Raw genomic sequence first — 20618 nt, forward strand, 5'->3', positions numbered from 1 at the left:
ACAACAATATGGAGAAACAGGAAAACAGTATTGTGCAACTAAATTGCAAACATGGACAGAAATTATAAATCAGAGGAGACAATTTCTCTTTAACTGTAGCACTGAAGTGATATCTTCCGTGGAGTATCACTCCTTTTCTTATCTCTTTGTGCTGGAGGGCTAGTCCTGCCACTTCTACTGTTAAATTAGAAAATGGAAGTCACAGCTCCGGCTCTCATAAATTAAATGCTGGTTTGGGAGCCGTGATGGATGATGATTCACAGGGTAGGTATACTTTGACGAGCACATGCACACACCAACTCTCTCTCCATCTCTCTCTCTCTCTCTCTCTCACACACACACACACACTCTCTTCATCAGCTCTGACTGGAAGAATAAGACGTAACAGCCCTGGGCTTCAACACTTCCACCAGTGAATAACGAATGTTGAAGCCTTCCTGGCTCAAAACCCTGCTTCATTTCCCGTTGTTGGTATAGATACAAGGAAACTGGTTGCCATCAGGGAGCAGAGTAAATTACTGCATATCCTATGGGCTCAGCTCCCACAGCTATTTAATTGGCAGCGTCTCTTTTAAGTGGGCTAAATTTATCTGGCCATTTACTCCTAGTAATTGGACCATTAAAGAGCTTTTGTCTGCTCCTGGCGACATACTGTAACCCTGTTAAAAAGTGAAGGGGAGAGCGAATATGTGTGAGGGAATGGTACAAAGAAAATGATGGCACATGGAAGACATGGAGCAGCTGGTATAGCTCTCTCCACACATCTGTCTCTTTGTCTTGAACATAAGAGAATCAGCATTAACACATGCACTCAAAGCTTCTTTCTCCTTGTCTTTGTCTCTGGTTGTCCATGTCTTTGTGTGTGTTTGTGTGAATGCTTGTCTTTGTCTGTGTGTGTCTGTGTGCATACAGGACGTCTAACAGCAGTGCCACACTATCCTCATGCATGTCGATGGAGCCATGTGCATGTCCAGAGGAGTCTATGTTCACTGCTCTGTCCCACGCTGATCTCACCTTCCGTAAGATGGAGGGCTACCTGAGGAGCCGCCAGCTGTGTGATGTCATACTGGTGGCTGGAGACAGGCGGATACCTGCACACAGGTAGGAGCAAAGAGATGCTGTTATGTTACACATTCAGCAAAGACTGACATTGAATAGATGCAAATGATAAGGGTGGCAACTTATGGTTACTTTTATTATCAGTGATGTCTTCATGTTGCTGGTTTTGTACAATCTAAAACACAAAGATTTTCAGTTTTCAATGATATAAAACAGAAAAAAGTATCAGATCCTCACATCTAAGAAGATGCAACCAGCTAGTGTTTGCCACTTTTGGTTGCTAATGACTTGCTAAATGCATTAATTAATTTATCAAAATTGTAGTTGATTCGTTTTCTCAATTAATTAACTCATAATTTCAGTATGTAAACCTGCTTAATACCTTTGTTATAGTGGCAGAATGAAAGGTTAGCTGACATCAACAATCAACCAAAGCGGCTTTTTGCATGCTTTGTGGAAATGAAGGCAGGTTCAAACAGCCGTTTTTAACTACATCATATTGTAAAGATGTGTTGCTTTAGGGCAGATGCTACTATGTTGCGGACTGCCTATACTTGCTGTGCACCCTATGAGGCATACACACTGTAAATGTTAACACACACATGTTTACATTATGTAGAAGGTACTGATGAAAACATGCAAATGCACCCTGAAACATAAATCCATCTAGAGCTGGAACAATCAGTCAATTCATGGAATTGTTAATTACCATAAAATTAATCTGTAACTGTTTTTGATAATTAATAGTTTCAGTCACTTTTCAAGGAAAAATACCAAACGTGCTGATTTCAGCTTCTTCAATATAAAGATTTGCTGCCTTTGTCTCTTTCATATCATTTCAAATTGTATCTTTGTGTTCCTAGTGTTGGACAAGATAACACGTTGGGACAGGCAAGAAATAATGGGCATTTTTGACTATTTGATGATTAAATAAACTGTATATAAATCGATTATTTAGAAAAGTCATCAGCAGATAAATCAATAATGAAAATAACCATCAGTGGCAGCTTTAAATCAAACATATACATCAAAGTTTTTACTCTGCTCACACATGCGGAAGCATTAGCACCAACTCTTGCATGAAGTGCTTGCACATATGCCACAACATCTCAATATAGTTAACATACACAGACACACACAGGTGATGACACATACTACACACACAGCGTGCTGTTTGGAAAGAAAGATTCACATAAGCAACAAAACCACAGTCACGCTCATAAAAGTCCCTTTCTATTTTTGTAGTCTCTCTGTATCACACATAGTCAAGTTACCCTCTGAATCATGCATCAAACACACACACACACACACACACACACACACTTGTGTCTGTCATCCACCTCATAGCCCCCCACTACACTCTGCTCTGTCGCTGTTGCTCTCTGGGCATGTGGCCACTGGTGCAGCAGCAGGGTCCATCTGCACAGGGATGAGACAGAAGAGCGGCCCTCCACCAGCAGAAAGACTCCTTTTCTCTCACTGCCTTCCTCTTCTGCCTCATTTGATTTAGTCCTCCAGGCACAGATGGTGACAAACAAAAGACGCTGCTGTATGAGAATCCTAATGGTGGATGTGAAAGAGTGTGTCGATGTCTGAAGTTGTGTGGATGTGTGTTAAGTGTGTGTTTGTGTGTGCTGGCAAGAGGGTGAGAGTAAGACATCTTTGCTTGAAAGTGCTTGTTTTGTTTGGAATTGATTTATTGTATGTGTAGGATAAAAGTGCTTTTCTGGGAACAAAACATACACCTTCTTGCTCTCCGTCTCTCTCCGTCTTACATGTACACCCAAACAAATGCACTGCACATGCTGAATAGGCCACTTGTATTGTGTGTATAGTATAGCTGTTTATTTCTTGTTACAAGCAGCACACTTTGAGCAAAACTCGGGCTCTATATGTACTTTTAAAAAGTAGTGCACAATTATACCTTTTTGTCTCCGGGGCTGTGCCCTATAAAAATACATTATCTTGCCAATCTATTTTTGTGACCCCATCTGGAAACCTCTGTAAGAGCACTACCTTCAATGATTATAGTTAATATTCATTCAGAAACTTCTATGTGCCATTATTGTAGATCAATAGATATGCTTCTGGGACCCATTAAGTGCATACTATGGTCCATTTTAGTACAACAAAACTAAGAGGCTACAGTGATGCTAGCCTTATTCTGGACAGTCCAGTCCACTGCATGAGAGCCAGTCCCAGAGGGCCCCATAGAAACTCAGGGAAACAGCTGAGCGCTGCTCTGCAGTGAAGGTAGAGTTTTACTCCTTATAAATAGTGATAAAGCATAAATAAAGCATAAGAAGTTTTCTTGTACAGCGCAAGTCTTCTTCGCCTCGTTGTTATGCACTAATAGGCTCATTACTGCCGCCTGAGGATGGAGAACTGAAAACAGCCACTAGTATGTGACGATTGGAGAGAACTGCTCGTGTAGTTGTTGTTTTTTGATTGTGACTGTGAGCTGCTGATGGTGTTAGATGAAAAGTCAGCGGATTACCAAACTCATTAGATTCATCCCTTGGCAATCCATCCAACACAGTTTTGTTTGTTAAGATATTTCAGTCTGGACCAAAGGGGTGGAACGACTAACTGACAGACCAACATGTTGCCATGTTGCAGCCACGCCATTAGCATGACTAAAAATGTACATCTCCTATAGCTCTGTTGAAGTCAGAATAGTGAAGTAAGTCTCTCCAACTAGCCCTCCTGTTGTTTTTCCTCTCTCTGTTTTTTCCACTGTTGTATCTATGTACCAAGCAGCACATCCATACTCAAACAGACACAGTGTTCAGTTTCCAGCTCTTGCCCTCCTTTCCTGAGTCCATCTCATCTGTTTCCTGCTCTCCTCACTCTGGCATTTTGTCTTCTCTCAGCTCTTTCCATTATGGTGTGACACACTGTCTGCTTTGTCTCTGTCTTCAGCACATTTGTGTGTAAATAACCCACTGCTGTATGCTCTGTGACTTTCTCACAGCAACACATCTTTGACATCTTTCTCTGTAAAACACACACACACACACTCATACAGCTCATCCATGCCTCAGGCTATCTATCAAGGTCCCGGTGTCACACTCAGTAATGAGATTATACACGTGTACATAACTCATACATATTCAGTACACACACACACACACACACACACACATATTCAAGTCCACGTACAAGAGAAGGCCATACAAGGCCATACAAACAGTGAAAGCAGAAACTCAGCAGAAAGAACATATAAAGTCTATTAATATGGGCATTAAACAGAGCTTTAATGTGAGCTTGAGCCTGTTCAGTTTACTTATAGGCCATATTTGGGACTGGACATCAAAAATACTGAACCCTGCAGTCATGTGAAGGACGATATATCCTTCAGACAGTCATTTACAAAGACATCTGCAAGTGCAATGAATGAAGAATACTCCATATAAGATATTTAAAAACAGTTACTTTCTGACTTCTTTTAATACCTCGATGTTTATGTGTGTGTGATTAACTTCATGGTGACATGAAAGGGTAATGGGCCGCTGTGGCGGAGAATTAAGTAACAAGTGACCTTAAAATAAAACCTCTCTGTCCTTCATCTGCCTCACTCTCCATTACTCCATTCCCCTCTCTCTCTCTTTCTCTCTCCCTCTCTCTCGCTCTCTCTCTCTCTCTCTCTCTCTCTCTTTCTCTCTTTTTCTTTCTTTTTTGTCTGTCCTCCCCCATGAGCTCAGCTGCTGTGACTGACACATGCAAATTGAATAATCTCCTGTCTGGCTGCAGGAACTGGCTTTTGCTCTTTTATAGAGCATGCCAGGGCTTGATCTGACTGGGACTGTGTCTTCCTTTTATATTGTTTTGTGTGGACATTTCTGTGAATTCTGTGAAAAAAATCTAACTAACAAGTCATGTAATTAAAGACATGAAAAAAGTGCAGATTAGTAAAAACACTCCTAACACAGGACACATGACATCTCTAGATCATCTGCAGAGTTAAAGGATGAAATGCGCAGAGTACTAACCTTTGGGCACCTTGGCCTAGTGTTATTTCTTTTATTCTTTTGCCACTCGTAAGATATATAACATTTTCAGAGAATATCAGTATGTTAAGACTGGAGTTGTAACAATAGACAGAAAAATAAATGTGCAACTATTTTAATAATCATTTAATTTATTTTCACTGATTATATTTAGGGTTTGGACTGTTGGCCAAATAAATCAATCCATATGATTACATGTCTTTAGGCTGTGGGAAACAATAATTAGCAATCAGGCTCTTTATCCTCAATATGCTCAGTGTGTACACACATCTGGAGATGCCCAAGGCTTATGCAAAGCTGTTGTTTGCATAGCTTTCCTCTACCTCTAATAATATCTTTTCAGAGAGGAATATAGATGGTGAGAGTCCCATTCTGACGGGATTTGTTTCTTTAGGGGAAGTCAGGTGACTTCAATATTACATGCACTAATGAGCAATTTAATCCTGTCTAGAGTGCAAACATGTTTGTTTTTTTTTTAACCTCTACTGCTGTAATAATTACTTCATTATAATTACGTACATTTTATTCAAACTTGTGCTGTGCTGCAAATGTTAGGGAAATGTTATATGGTCCAACTGAGTAAGATTGCAGTTGTGACCTTGATGTAAACGTGACCAAGGTGCTTATTCATTCAAGAGGCTGACATGTTAAATTGTCATCACATTAATGTGAAGGGGTCTTAAGGGGCTTGAGTTTAAATCTGTCAGTGGTTTAGAATAGAAGCCAGATAAGAAAAAAAAATTCTTTGTTCACTCTTGTATAAATGAGTGGAAAATGTCACACCTACGTGACGAAACATTATTCTAATTAGTCTGTTGTGGTAACCTTTGACACTTACCAGATACTTTCCAGCCTTCTTGAATCTCATGATGCAGCACTCCTACCTCATAAGCCCACGTTGGTGGTGCTGACTTTCCACTCTTGCTGATGTTTGTTGGTAGATTATAGTAGAAAACACACACCTGTTGTGACCTTAAGTCATGCAGCCGTAGACTTTCACACATTCTAGTAGTTACTACTAGAACTATAATAAGTGCTGTCTGACCACATTGTAAGGTGGAGTGAAAAGCTAGCTGTCATAAAGAGGGGGGGTGATGTGTACCTTTTCAGTCTTTCCAGGAAGACATTCATAGTCTTGCCTTCCATTGTTCAAAAAGTGGCACAAAGAGTTGTGCAAGAAATGCAGAAAAAGAGCTAGAGAGAGGTTCAATCTTAAGCTCCTATCTCACGTCACCAATCTGGTGATCGTCATTTTTAGGAAATTACAGAAATGGTCCTATCTGATGTTGGAATGGTGTGGGAGAAGGGGGTTACCAAAGCTATCTGAACAACGGACAAATAAGATGATACGGGATGAATGTTGTGCGTTGTCTAGTTGTGTCATTGTGTCCGGGCTGCCCTTTCCATCTCTGTTCTGCATCTTTTCCCTGACAGTCCAGACTCGTCCTGTCACCAAGGTCAGAGTGCTCTGTTCCTCCATTACAGCTGTGCATCCTCTCTGACTGATGGCTGACACCCTGTCCCCTCACAGGCTGGTCCTCTCATCCGTATCCGACTACTTTGCCGCCATGTTCACCAGTGATGTGAGGGAGGCTAAGCAGGATGAGGTGAAGATGGAGGGAGTAGACCCTGATGCATTGTGGGTACTGGTGCAGTATGCATATACAGGTATATACACATATCTGCCTTATTAGCAAAGTACACACTGTCAGGCCCTTCTCTTTCTCTAGAAAATATTACATTCTGTGATATACTGATGCAGCCAAGTTGTGATATAAGTAGTCTGTCAGTGCTAGTTGTTGTACTTTACTTCAGAAGTAACAGCCATTATGCACTGAGATGTATAATGTTTATTCATTTACAAGATTTTGGATTTAACAAGACATTGATATTTCTAATTGTTAGCAAATCTCAAGAAAGGACAAAAAACAACAAAGTACTGTATAGCCAAACCCTGATACAGATCAGTCCTCTGTGCCATGGACCTGGGTGATATGTTCTGTCATTACTAAGAACATGGGCAGTGTAGCACTGTAGCTGATTCCCCACACAACGTCCTGCAGCAGGACGGTGACCTAAGTAAATAGTCACTTAGGTCACCAAATGTGCATAAATCCACTGCTGAAACTAGTCGCCAAGAAATTAATCCTGTTTGAGTAATGTTTGCCCTGCCTTTTGAAAAATGAAACTATATATTTGTGAGTCATTTTTAAAGATTTTCATCCTCACTGGGAATTAATTAGCCTGGGGCTCAGTGCAACAAACAGGGTAGAAAGGCTGAAAGTATTGAGAAACTGACTAACACATTATTGGTTTTGGTCTTTTCATAGGATTTTTTTTGATGAAAAGAAAATTATCAGTGACTTTGTTGTTGAATTAAAAAAAAACACTGACTGAGATGTAGCTGAGTTTTGGTCTCAGTTGTGTAAAATGTATGGATTTTTGTGACCATTTGCATGAATTGAAGACATTGTTACTGGTGATCTTAAAAAAATGAATCTTAGACCATTTGTGATATCTTGTTTTTTCTTAATCTTTATCTTCCCTCCCATCCCCTCTCTCTCTCTCTCTCTCTCTCTCTCTCTCTCTCTCTCTCTCTCTCTCTCTCTCTCCCTCTCTCTCTCTCTCTCTCTCTCTCTCTCTCTCTATCTTGTCCAGGCCGTCTCGAGTTGAGGGAGGACACCATTGAGTCTCTGCTGTCAGCCTCTTGCCTGCTGCAGCTGTCGTCTGTGGTTCAGGCCTGCTGCTCCTTCCTCATGAAGCAGCTCCACCCCTCCAACTGTCTGGGCATCCGCTCCTACGCCGACGCTCAGGGCTGCCATGACCTGCAGAGGGCCGCCCACGCCTATACCATGGTAGGTACATGGGCGGTTTATAGCTATACCTCCAGTGCTTGTAGAGCCAGCACAAGAAAATGAATGAAACAGTAGTATGGGGAAATATAGATCTGAAAATGATGTACTGTAGATACAGGTAGAGTATAGGTGATATTTAGGGTCTAAGAGCTAAATGTAATAATAATATTTGTTTTTTTTTCACCTTTCCCTTTCACAACTATTTCTCTCTACCTCTATACAGCTTTCCCCAGTCAGATTTTGGTCATTTTCCAGCCTTGATGTTATTTTTGGTAACAAATTGGTTCCTTGTTCACAACGCATCACACACCATTACCGCCACGATAGCTGTTTTCAGCAAAGGGTTGCCATGGTGACGATGAAATAGCTCCTTCGACTTGATTATTATTTTTCTTTTCTTGCTCTCTCCTGTCTTTACATGCCTTTCACTTCACCCAGCCTCCCTCTGTGTGCATGTGTCTGTCAGCATCACTGCTCCTCTCTTTCTCTCTCACTAAGTGGATTATTGTTCAACTTTAATCTGGGGTAATTATGTCGTTGAGGTGCCTTTATCTGGGTGTGACTGTCTGCCTGTGTCTGTAACTCATTTGCGCGCACATTTTCCCACACACACAAAAACTCAGGATTATTACAGAGCTACACAAAAGACTGACTTGGTAGAGAGAAGTCTAGAGTGTTTTCAATTCTCTTTATTTTAAAGGTTTTGTTTATGTGGGAAGCAAGTTACATGTACATGTTTTTATTCCCCTTTTCTAACTTTCCCATAAACAATACTTCCCACAAAATAAATGAACAGACACACACAAATGAGAAATAATGCCAGTCATAGCTATGGGAAACTATACAGTTACAGAACAACGACAACAACCATCATTACCATTGTCACTGCCTTCCTTATTGTCATTGTTTACACAGTTACACACAATTACTAAACATAATGTGGGCTATCACTGTGGGCATGTACCACAACTGGTGTTTCTGTGCTGGCCTATACAATGAAGTATCTAATTTTTGTTTCTACCCCTGTATTCTATCCAAATTCACTTACTAGAGCAGAAACTGACAAAAAAATTAACCTGCAACAATTTCCAAGACATTTTCCAAACAAAAAATACACAAGACCCTTCTTCTTAATTGTGAGGACTGTCTTTTGTGATTGTTAGGTATGTCTCCTTGGGTTTTAGACTATTTGTCAGACAAAAACAGCACTTTGAAGATGTCGCCTTGTGCTTTAGGACAAGGCTAGGCTTTAAGAATGGTTGTTATTTTTTGATTATTTTAAAGGCCAAACAATTAAATGATTAAAGGAGATAATAATAACAATAATGAAAATGATTGTTAGTTTCAGTTTTTCTCTCTACTTCTCAACCCCCCCATATTATATCATTTGACTCATCTCACCCTTTTTTTCTCCAGCTTTTCTAATCCATCTCTCTGACCTTTCTCAAGCCCTCATTTCCCTTCTTTTTCCCCTTTCCTTGCCTCCCTCCAACCCTTGATCTCCTTCTCCACTCCAAACCTCCCTATTGTTTTTTTTCCATTTCTCATTCCCCTATTTCTTGTGCAATACATTATTCATCCATTCTTACTTTAAAAAAACGAATCTGTCTTTACTTCTCTACTCTCACAGTGATTTCATCCATTGCTCTGTTTTACTCTCTCTCTGTCCACCAGGATCACTTTTTAGAGGTGGTGGGAGGTCAGGAGTTCTTGCTGCTCCCAGTGGAGGAGATGGAGAGGCTGCTCACTTCTGATGACATCAACGTGCCCGACGAGGAAACCGTAGTAACCTCTTTGCTAACATGGGTTCGTCATGACGTTGCCAACAGGCAACGCCACCTGCCTTTGCTGCTGGCTCACATCCGACTGCCACTGCTGCAGCCACAGGTGAGAACTGTTGTCACGTAACATATTATAGCTTTTTTAATAATTATTTAATAATCACCTTTTAATCTTCTGATAATGAAATCTGAACTCAGTGGATCTATCTGATCTCTCTCTTTTTCTCAAATTTATAATCTGTAAACTCATTTTTATGCAGGCAACAAGAGGACAGGATTTGAAACATTGAGTTTTAAAATGACATTGACAAACAAACATCACCACTGTCAGTACTGTAACTGGATTGTTAGTTAATTACCTGTTTTGCTCCAAGGCATCTTTATTGATAATGAGAAGATAGTAATAACTTCTGAAACTTCAATTCAATGTAACTTTATTTATCCATGTAAGAGCAAATAGAAATCGGCAGCTCATCACCAAGACTAGCTGATATACACACAGTAAATAGAGAGAAAAAGAAACTGTGAAGCAAAAATCTGAAAACATTCCAAGGCTATAAGATTAAAAACAATTTGTGAAATTGGTGATAAATACATTAATGAATAACTATAATATCAAAATTTATGTATAATCTAAAAAGATTGTGTGCTGTTTTATTTGTCACTACATTATCAGCTACTCTCATTAATTGGTAATAATGAATGTATACATTGCTTAGAAGCAAACATTGAAGAGATTAATTACATTTGCAAGTGTACATTATTTATGTATATACTGTGCTCATGAGGGCGTCGTCCATTTTTCTTGTGTGTGGCATCAATCAACACATTTTGAAACTAGAACGATACCACATACACTAACTGATGTTGGAGCTTTGTCAGAGTTGCTCATGTTCTCACATCTGTCGCAGCAAAGTACGAATCAAGAGTTTGTGTCAGTTTTCCTCCCGATGATCTGCTGGCTGGTTTCCATTTTCAAATTTGTCTTGTACTCTCTCTCTCCCCCTCGCTCCTCTTCTCTCCCTCTTCCTGGCTCCAATCTGTCTCACTATCCTCCGTCTCACTATCCTCTTTAGGCAATTAGAGAGACTATAGCCATTACGCTAACTGTAGATCACAACCATTACTCTGTCAGGTGTGTGCTTGTGTTTGTTCTGTGTGTGTCTGTGTGTGCATGTGTGTATCTGAGTGTGTGTGTGTGTGTGCATGTATCTCCACGCTCTTCCTTCTCCTCTCTCTCCTCTTTCTAGCAAGTGAAGCAGAGTATCTGACTGGTAATGTGATGCAGAGAAGTTCATATGCTAGGGAGAACTGCAGTTACTGCCTCAGGCTTTAGATACATACACACACACAAACGCACATTCATGCACACATTTTAAACCTTAATTAAGTGTGATATGTCTCTTAACTGCAGCTAAATTATCTGTTCTCTTCATCTCCCTCATCAGTCATTTTCCTCACTATATATAACGAAAGTTTAGAGATAAAGCTCACTTTGTGGCCCCTTCCTTGCTCTTTCCATCTTCTCTGCCTACATCTATACATCCTGTTTTTGCTCTATGCAGCATGAACACCTCAGATATATGACTTTTCCCTGGTCAGCTGAAATCACAAGTAGCTGTTACATGTAATCAGGAAGAAGATGGATGGCAGAGAGGAACAGCAGCGGAAGAGCAACAGAGGAGAGAGAGAGAGCAAAAGCAAAAGATCCAGAGCTAAGGGTTTATCCATCTTTTAACAATGTATCATCCCCCCCCACCCCACCTCCAGCAGCAGCCACAATGCTTAACTGACAAATGAATTAACATTCAGTAACCTCATGAGCTGTGACATGCCAATAAACTGACGTCTAAACCTCACACAGACAACCAATCAATATTCATCAACCAATTAGTCAGTTCTCTATCTGGGGCACTTTGTGATTACTCATCAAATGGATGTCAATTCACCAGATTAATACCTCTAATCCCTGCTACCCATTACCACTGTCTTACACACAGAGAAACACAGACACACACACTTGGTCTGATCTTCTTGGAAGAGCATCCGCAATTTGGACAATGGGCACCAATCTATGTATATAAACAGCGTTGTGAGGGCAGAATTTTGCTACAAAAGAGCTAGTTTGTGCGACATGTTGTCCATGTCCAACCGCACCAGAAATCCAGTGTGTTTGTAGTTTTTCCCGTCAGCCACACTTACAGGCAGTGCAAAGCTGGGCATCATGGAGAGTAACAAAACACAATAATCGCTTGAATAACAGCACGTTTTCGGACAGTCTCTCTCTAGGCAATTATAATGTCACACTCGTTTGCAGAAAAACTGACAGAAAAAGTTGATTCAAGAATGAAACAAGTTTAAGACAAAAAATTTTTAAAGTACTTTTTTTTCAAATGCTTGCTCACTCCTTACAATGACAATGCTAATGTGCCCATTTTAGCTGGTATAATGTTCATGTACAACAGTCATCATTTTAATTATTTTAGTTTTGCATGTTAGAATGCTGACATTTGGTAATTAGCACTAAACTCAGCTGAGCCTGATAGGAAAGAATTGGACAAATAAAAAAAAAAACCCAAAAACTGATATTACGGTTGTTATTAGGCTTCATTCTCTGAGTACCATGAATGTGTGTGCCAAATTTGCCAAGATATTTCACTCCAAACTACAAACATAAGTCTCATGGTGGTGTTAGAGGAAAGTCATGAGGATTCATCCTCTGGTGATTGTGACTATTTTTAGATAATTTGTTTCAGTATTTGTTTCAGTCTGGAGCACAGTGGTTGACCAGCCAAGAGACATTGCATCTAAAATGACTTAAAAGTGATTTTCAAAATATTTGCAGATGCACATTTTTTTCAGATCAGTTTACTGATTAATTGACTGATATTTTCAGCTCTATTGTGTTATGTGTGTGTGTAGTGGAGGATGCAAAGTCTAGAGGGAGAGATGCTAGTAAGAGCATGTCTTGTAAGGGAAATGGGAGGGGAGTAAGGTATGTTTCTATGTGCATGGCAGTGGGTGTATGTTATAAGTGGACAAGAACCATTTCTGCCTCTTGTGTCAAGTGTAAGCTGAAACAGAGTAGGTAACACAACTGTCCCACCATCCCCTGTGAGCTAAAGAGAGGACGGAGAGAAGAGGATGAGACGCCTGCAGGACTCGGTCTTATCTCACCCTCCACATTCAATCATCACAGCGTGATGGATAAATAGCACAGGAGAGGACAAACACAATTTTCTATCTCTGTCCGTCTTTATCGCTCACACACACACACACACACACACACAAATGAATGCTGAAATAGGGTTCACCCTAATTTGTCCCTCAGTGATTGTACGCAATGAAAGTGTGGGCTCACCCTGGTGTGTAAGCTGCTTATCCATTTAGCATGCTTGCTTTACGCTCTCCACGTCTGGCTGAGAAAATTGATTTTACATTCAGTGACCAAGTTGAATTATTTGGGCCAAATCTTTCTTTTTTGTGGTGGGATGGGAATTATAGGGGACAGCACAGATAGAAATTAGAGTATAAAAATAACTTTTTACAATAGCTTCTTTCTTTTTTTTGTCATATCTCCTTTATGATACTCGTCCTCTGTGACTAAATCTTAGAAGCCATTTCTGAACATTCCCACTGACTACATCACACACATAGATGCAGGTGTAGACACAGTTGGGAAACTTCAAATGACTTTTATTAAAAAAAAAAAAAAAAAAAAAGGAAATCAGGTCTCTCTGGAACCTCTGCTTTTCATCTATTGTACGCAAACACTCACAAACACACACCTATCTAAATGTAAATCATGCAATTCTTGCCTTTCTGCCTTCAGGGAAAACTTGCTTGTCACCACCCTGCCTCTCTCACAGGCACTGATTTCCTGTGGATATATTTTAAGGAATAATGCCCATGGTGGATTAAAGAGCTTTATAGCTATTGCTATGTATATGTGTGTTTGTATGTGTGAGTGTTTGTGTATGTGCTCATAGATGAGGTTAGAGGGTATGGACTAGAAAACTGATGAGATGTTCAGGTTTGATTAGTTTTCTAGTGTGTCAGATGATCCGTGTGCACGTGCTGTGTGTGTGTGTGTGTGTGTGTGTGTGTGTGTGTGTGTGTGTGTGTGTGTGTGTGTGTGTGTGTGAACACTAATGGCTGCTAATCTGATCTGATCTAATCTCTCAATCTATGAGAGAACAGCTTTCCTTCGACCCTCAGACCTCCACAATCAGTGATAATGTCGTAACCCACACTGGCCTACACCTGCTGTACACGTACCCTGCATTTGTTTCAGCTGCTCGTTGACAGCAGTTGTCACGTGTCCCTGTTCATGTGCATGTTTCTTATATATGTGTGTGTTTAGTTCCTGGCAGACCTAGAGTCCAACCCTCTGCTCCGGGACAGTGTGGAGTGCCAGCGGCTGCTGATGGAGGGGATGAAGTACCACCTCTTGCCCCAGCGCCGGCCCCTGCTGCAGAGCCCTCGCACCCGTCCTCGCAAAGCTACCGTAGGGGCCATGTTCGCTGTGGGTGGCATGGACGCCACAAAAGGTAGAACAGTCACTCAACACTACATATCCAGTTTATTAGGTACACCTAGCTAAACCTAATGCAGTCTAATAAAAAAAGTCCCTTTTCATGAAGGTCTATTGAGGTGTGATTTCAACACACAATTAAACCAGCCTCCAGATTTACCATATAGTTGAATCTCCACCTGTAAATTAGAGAGCAGTATAATCCCCCTCGTTTTACGTGTTTATATGTTTTCCAGGTGCTACCAGTATTGAGCAGTACTGTCTGCGTCGGGACACATGGAGGCAGGTAGCCACCATGAGTGGACGGAGACTACAGTTTGGTGTAGCCGTCCTCGACGGCCGTCTGTATGTGGTGGGAGGACGAGATGGACTCAAGACCCTCAACACTGTGGAGTGTTACAACCCGCACAGCAAAACCTGGAGTGTCATGCCTCCCATGTCCACACACAGGCATGGCTTAGGTGAGCACCTTGGTTAGAACAAATGTGATTTACATACAAAGTAAAATTGGTTTGGAAAGGTCAGCCCCAAATTTATTCAATTAGTCTTTAGTTTCAATACTGGCTGGTAATAGGGAAGTTATTTGTTAGAGGATTAATTAAGGTATTTGAATTTAGAGCATGTCATCATCAATTTTGGAGACAAATACTCACCTACTTGAGTATTTGTGATATTTTATTGATTCTTGCTGAAAAATGTTTTCTTCACAAAGAGTTTAGATGTAATTTTCAGCAACAGAACAGCACCTCACCAGCAGATGATAAGTGATTCAATGTCATGCTCAAGGACACTTCAGCAGAGTGGATTTAACCTGTGTATCTTGTATGAAGGACAGTCTGCCCACTCATTGTGCAAGCCTTCTATTGCAATGACAACATTTGACAAGGCGTGCTGTGCTGGTTTTAAATAAATGTGTGCATGAGTGTGTAGGGAGGCAGGGATTCAAACACACATCTGGCAGCACAGATGTTCTGGCAAATAAATCCCTTGAGTATGGAAGTGTCAACATGCTGCTAACTCTGCACGCTTAATTCCTGGGGTGTGGCTGCACACACAATAAAAACCCACACCCCTTATCCTAAGCATGTCCAAGCTGATATTGTTTTAGTAAGCTGCCATGACTTAATCATGCACATGCGGTTGCATATTGCAGGTGTAGCTGTCCTGGAGGGGCCCATGTACGCCGTAGGAGGACATGACGGCTGGAGCTACCTCAGCACAGTGGAAAGGTGAGAAGATATTTCATGCAGCTGCAGACACAGGGACACCATTTTTATTAAATGGTGTAGCTGAGAAAATGCAACCTCTGAACTGCACTGCATAGTGTGTTTCACTATTTATTGGAAAATCTGTAGCGGTTCAGGTTAGCCATGCTCAATAACAGGGCTTAAACTAATGATTATTTTTATTATTGATTAATCTGTCATTGCCTTTCTCAATTAATCAGTTAGTTTATATAATGACAGAAAATACTGAAAATGCTTGTCCCAGTTTCCCAGAGTCCAAGGTGGTCCGACCAACAGACAAAAGATCCAAGATATTCAGTTTACATTTGCAGTAAACTAAGGAAACTAAAAAATATTCATATTTGAGAAGCTGGATCCAGATACATTTGGCATTTTCTTTCTTAAATATTTACCCAGAAAAATTAATCAATTATCAAAATAGTTGCTGTTGATTTACTTATTGATTACTAGGCTAATTGTTGCAGTTCTACTCCACAGCAAGATTGAAAAATTGTTTTATACCCCGTCTACTAGGTGGGACCCCCAAGCCCGGCAGTGGAGCTTTGTTGCAAGTATGGCTACACCCAGAAGCACTGTGGGAGTAGCTGTACTCAATGGCAAGTAAGTGAGCACACATATTTACACACATATAGTTTCATAAATCTACACTACATCCAAGTTAAAGATTAAATATTGGTGCATGGCCTGTGGCACCGAAAATGCACCCTTTAGTGTTTTTATGACGTCTTGCTCCTGTTCCTATGGATGCTGAATCCATTTACCATGAGCCGCTCTGGACAAAAGCATCTTCCAAATTAATTGATCAAATTAATGTTACAGATATATTTTACCAGAAATCACATAACATTCACTGTTCTTAGACTCAAGACAAAGCATAATTTTACTGTATAACTGTACCAATATAGATTCTGTGCAACCTTGAGTCTATAGTACATTGCCCATAGCAAATCATTTGGCAAAATCCAGTGCATATAACTTAAACTAATGCAGTTTAGTGCAGCAGTCTCATATTAAATCCTCCCTTCATGAAGATTATTATGTTCAGTTTGTCCTGAAATTGTTTAAGATGAATGTTGACTTGTACTGCAGTATACTATCAGGTGTTTAAAATATTTTGTCTGTCCAATATCAAAGGAGGTTGGCTAGATTATAGACACCTCTTTGTATGATGCAGTAATACTGCTGAACAGCACTAAAACCTGCAACATCCACAGTTATACAGTGAAATCAACACCTCTCTAAAACAATTTCAATAATACTAAATAGTATAAGCTTGACGAAGGAGCATTTATTGCAGGACTACATTAGCTTTAGTTTGGTGTACCTAATAAATGGCTTACTGTGTGTATTAATAGTGGGATTTTGAATCTCCTTATTTGCCCCAGAATTCTCTTGCAGCTGACAGTAGAAGTTATTAAAATCGTAATATAGAACCGTTGTTTTTATCATTTTGGTGCCTTAGAGAGACACTGCAGAGCAAATGCTTTATAGATGCTAATTAATACAGAAAAACCTGGTTTGTGTTATCCATGCCCAACAGTCATGTGTGTGCGTGGCTGTGTGTGTTTGTGGGTGTGCATGTATGTGTTGTGTATTCTCTGGGTGCTTTGCCTGATGGAGCTCATTACTTGCTCGACTGGTTCTGTCTTCACCCTCCTAACTCCATATCCATGGATGCGTGTACACACACACACACACACACACACACACACACTGAGTGACTGCTTGGGGTTGTGATGCCCCAAGCGTGTTGGCTGATTGATTTTGCTCACCACACTTTGTCCCCCAAAAACCTGGACAACACACACACACACACACACACACACACACACATATCCGCACACAAACACATCTTTGTTCCATCTGTGTAAGTGTCACTAAATTGAAAAGGGACTCCAGAAATGTGTGTGGTGTCTTGTGTGGCAGGTGTTTTTGTGTGTGTGTGTGTGTGTGTGTGTGTGTGTGTGTGTGTGTGTGTGTGTGTGTGTGTGTGTCCATAGAGATAACACTGTCTTCTGTCTTCCTCAGGTTGTATGCAGTAGGGGGTCGTGATGGCTCATCCTGCCTGCGTTCAGTGGAGTGTTTCGACCCCCACACCAACAGGTCGGAGACAAGGGACTTCATTTGACCAGAATTAATTGCTGTCTCCTGCTTTATTTCCTGTCTGCTGTTCTTTCTTGTGAAGCACCTCTGTGCTTTTAAGGTTATTTACCCACAGATCAAAGGAGACAGCTAACCCTCACGGGACATTAGAAAAGACCACATTCAAACAACTCCTGTTTATCAAGTGCACTCATTATAGTCTCCACTGCAGCAGCTGGGAGGAGGTTCTCACTGGGTCCTGGAAAATAATCTCCTTCAAGAAAATAGAAGCTAATTTTGGGGTATTTTGAGTTGGCTTATTTGTCAGGTTTTCTTGTCGTTGGACTCAGTGTGAAAATTCTCTTCTCTTTTCTGATGGTACCAACCTCCATCTACAGGTGGAGTGGTTGTGCTCCTATGGCTAAAAGACGTGGAGGTGTGGGTGTGGCCACATGGCATGGCTTCTTGTACGCCATTGGAGGACATGATGCTCCGGCCTCATCCCTGGCATCTCGGTTAAGTGACTGTGTGGAGAGGTGAGTCAACATTTATGTGTGTATGTGTTTATTGCCATTTGATGAAGGAGGTGTAACAGATGTATCATACATATTGTTGTTTAAAATGTGAAATTCACAGCGCACAATTTACTGTGTGATGTAAAAATATACATAGGATTTTTGTGTGATTCGGTCAGTTAATATGTTAATATGTCTTTTATGTGATGGCTGTTTCTGTTTTCAAAGTCCCTATGTATAAAATCTGAGTGATTAGATTATGACCTTCTAATGATTAAAGAAGAGTTTATTTGTATAAAAGTTCGTCAAGCATGGTAAAAACTGGTGCAGTCTATACAATGCTTTTAAACCTGTGGGTAGGGGGGTTAGCAGCGAATGTTGCTGTTTGCCACAGTCATTTTTGACATTACCACTTGGGGGTCACCAAAGTTCAAAAGAATAGTTCAGCACTTTGTAAAATATGCTTACTCGCTTTCTTGCCGAGAGTTGGATAAGAAGATCAATACCACACTGTAAGTTTGTTAAGTGCTGAGCTGGAGTCAGGACATGGTTACCTTAGCTTAGCATTAAGAATGGAAACAACTAGCTAAGTCCAAAAATGCACCAACTTCTACCTCTAAAGCTGGCTTATTAACATGCTGTATGTTGTGTGTTTAACTAGTACTCAAACAGAGAATGGTTTGCTGTTTTTGAGGGAGTTATGTGGGTCAACTATTGACTACTATCCTGACAAACAGTCCATGCATCCAGCACCCTGGTTACTGCGCCCAGATGTTGTTTGCCATGAAGAAGAATAAACAGGATTAATTTGAATTAATCACATAATGTGTAAATGTTTGTGTGTATGGTGTTTGTGTACAGGTATGACCCTCAAACAGATGTGTGGACGGCAGTAGCCCCTATGAGCATCAGCAGAGATGCCGTTGGTGTTTGTCTCCTTGGCGACCGTCTCTATGCTGTGGGCGGTTATGACGGTCAGGTGTATCTCAATACTGTAGAAGCTTATGACCCTCAGACAAATGAGTGGACACAGGTAAACACTAAAACAATGTGCAATAGCACACACAGACACACACATATGTGTATGTGTAGCTTTATAAGCTTTATATATAGTTCACACACACCTGCAGATTATATATGGTATAACGGATTTAAATGTATGCACTCATATGAACACTCATACTTTAGTTTAGTATAAACAAATAATACATATTATTAATAAATAAATCATGATGTACGGTAATAAAATTGTTCTATAAACACACAGTCACAGTTTGACCTTGCATGTTTTCATTGTTATGTAAATGTGTGTTTTCCTCATGCAAATATTGTCCTTGTTGCTGCAGCAGTAGGAGATAGAGGGGACTGTTTCAAATCTTCATCTCATTCAGCTGAAGTCTATCACACTTCAGATTATACCCCATCTCCTGCATAGCCTCAGAGGATTTCCAACCAGAGTCGCTGGAAATCTGCCATTTCACAGAAATGCACCATGCTGAGAACAAGAGGGGTGTAGGTGGGCGGATACAGAATACAGAGAATGTTCAAACTTGCACAGAGGGATGAGGACAAACTGAGATGTGAAGGGACATGTTGAGACCATTAAATGTGTCCTTTGTTCATTGTCAAAAACTGAAACAAACAAACAAACAGATATGTTGTCTATGCTGTCTAAGTGGCATCACTCCGCCTGCTTGCTTTAGCACAAATCTGTCAATCTTTTTTTGTTTCCGAGACACAACATGGGTGGTGACTTTATGTTTAAAATTAGGTGGCTGACAGCTCGAACGGTCTGTGTAGAAGCCGTGGCTACAAAACAAAACAGGGCTTACAACCTCACAAGACACGAGACACGCTTCACTTAGAGCAAAAAGAATTCAGTACCTCTTCTATGAATTACATTTTGGTTCACATTGGTATCTGTGAACTGATTCACAATGTTGTCAATTTGACAAGATTACACATAATTAAGTCTTACAGGGCATGATTCTCAACCCCCTCCAAGAGGTGGCAAGATAAATCTGAGGGGTCACAAAATGATGCAAAGCAGGAGTAACATATTTCTGCTACACTTTCTGAACATTAGCAGCCTTGTGATGAGGGGTCACAACTAGACAGTTTTGTTTTAGGGGTCCACAAGCCAAAGAGGCTGGGAGCCACTGGCATAGATCAGATATTTCCAAAGTTTTGGGGTCCTCATCCCTCACCTCAGCAACCCCTTCCCTCTCATACCCCTCCCTATCACACCATACTGCTGCCATACTACTACACTACTACTATAAAACCATACATACAGTGTCTGGTGCAATTCGTTAGGAGGCCTCAGTTGCCTTCAGGTTCACCTTGCTGATCTCCTCCACCACTCTCTTCTGTTGTTGTAGTTCTGACAGTCTGTGTGGCACAGGTTGCCGTTAGTTTACACTACTCTATAAAATTACACACTGAACCCACATTGAGTCACTTGAACCAAAGTAAAAACTATCACGAGGTCCCGTTCATTATATTAGCAGCATTTTGGTTTAGCGCCTACATTTT

At 40.7% G+C, this 20618-nt stretch overlaps 1 protein-coding gene across 9 annotated transcripts in view; it reads left to right on the plus strand.

Annotated features, from left to right (window-relative positions):
- Positions 1–20618, plus strand: part of klhl5 (kelch-like family member 5) — a 50870-nt gene that overhangs the window by 26941 nt on the left and 3311 nt on the right. For 6 of the 9 annotated variants that reach the window (XR_011694273.1, XR_011694274.1, XM_071503116.1 and 3 more), the window contains 11 exons: positions 913–1101; positions 6601–6737; positions 7728–7924; positions 9599–9811; positions 14069–14255; positions 14476–14700; positions 15393–15468; positions 16000–16086; positions 17515–17589; positions 17967–18104; positions 18945–19116. Coding sequence is in view for 4 of the 9 variants with exons in the window: in XM_071503116.1 (XP_071359217.1) it covers positions 913–1101; positions 6601–6737; positions 7728–7924; positions 9599–9811; positions 14069–14255; positions 14476–14700; positions 15393–15468; positions 16000–16086; positions 17515–17589; positions 17967–18104; positions 18945–19116 (1696 nt within the window). In the remaining 5 variants the exon portion in view is untranslated. Of the gene's footprint in view, positions 1–912; positions 1102–6600; positions 6738–7727; positions 7925–9598; positions 9812–14068; positions 14256–14475; positions 14701–15392; positions 15469–15999; positions 16087–17514; positions 17871–17966; positions 18106–18944; positions 19117–20618 lie in introns of those variants that run through there. The other 3 variants (XR_011694275.1, XR_011694277.1, XR_011694276.1) reach the window with 3 other exon arrangements.

Source organism: Trachinotus anak, unplaced genomic scaffold (assembly GCF_046630095.1).
Source record: "Trachinotus anak isolate AG129_WGS33_773 ecotype Australia unplaced genomic scaffold, CSIRO_AGI_Tana_v1 ptg000019l, whole genome shotgun sequence".
NCBI classification, from domain to species: domain Eukaryota; kingdom Metazoa; phylum Chordata; class Actinopteri; order Carangiformes; family Carangidae; genus Trachinotus; species Trachinotus anak.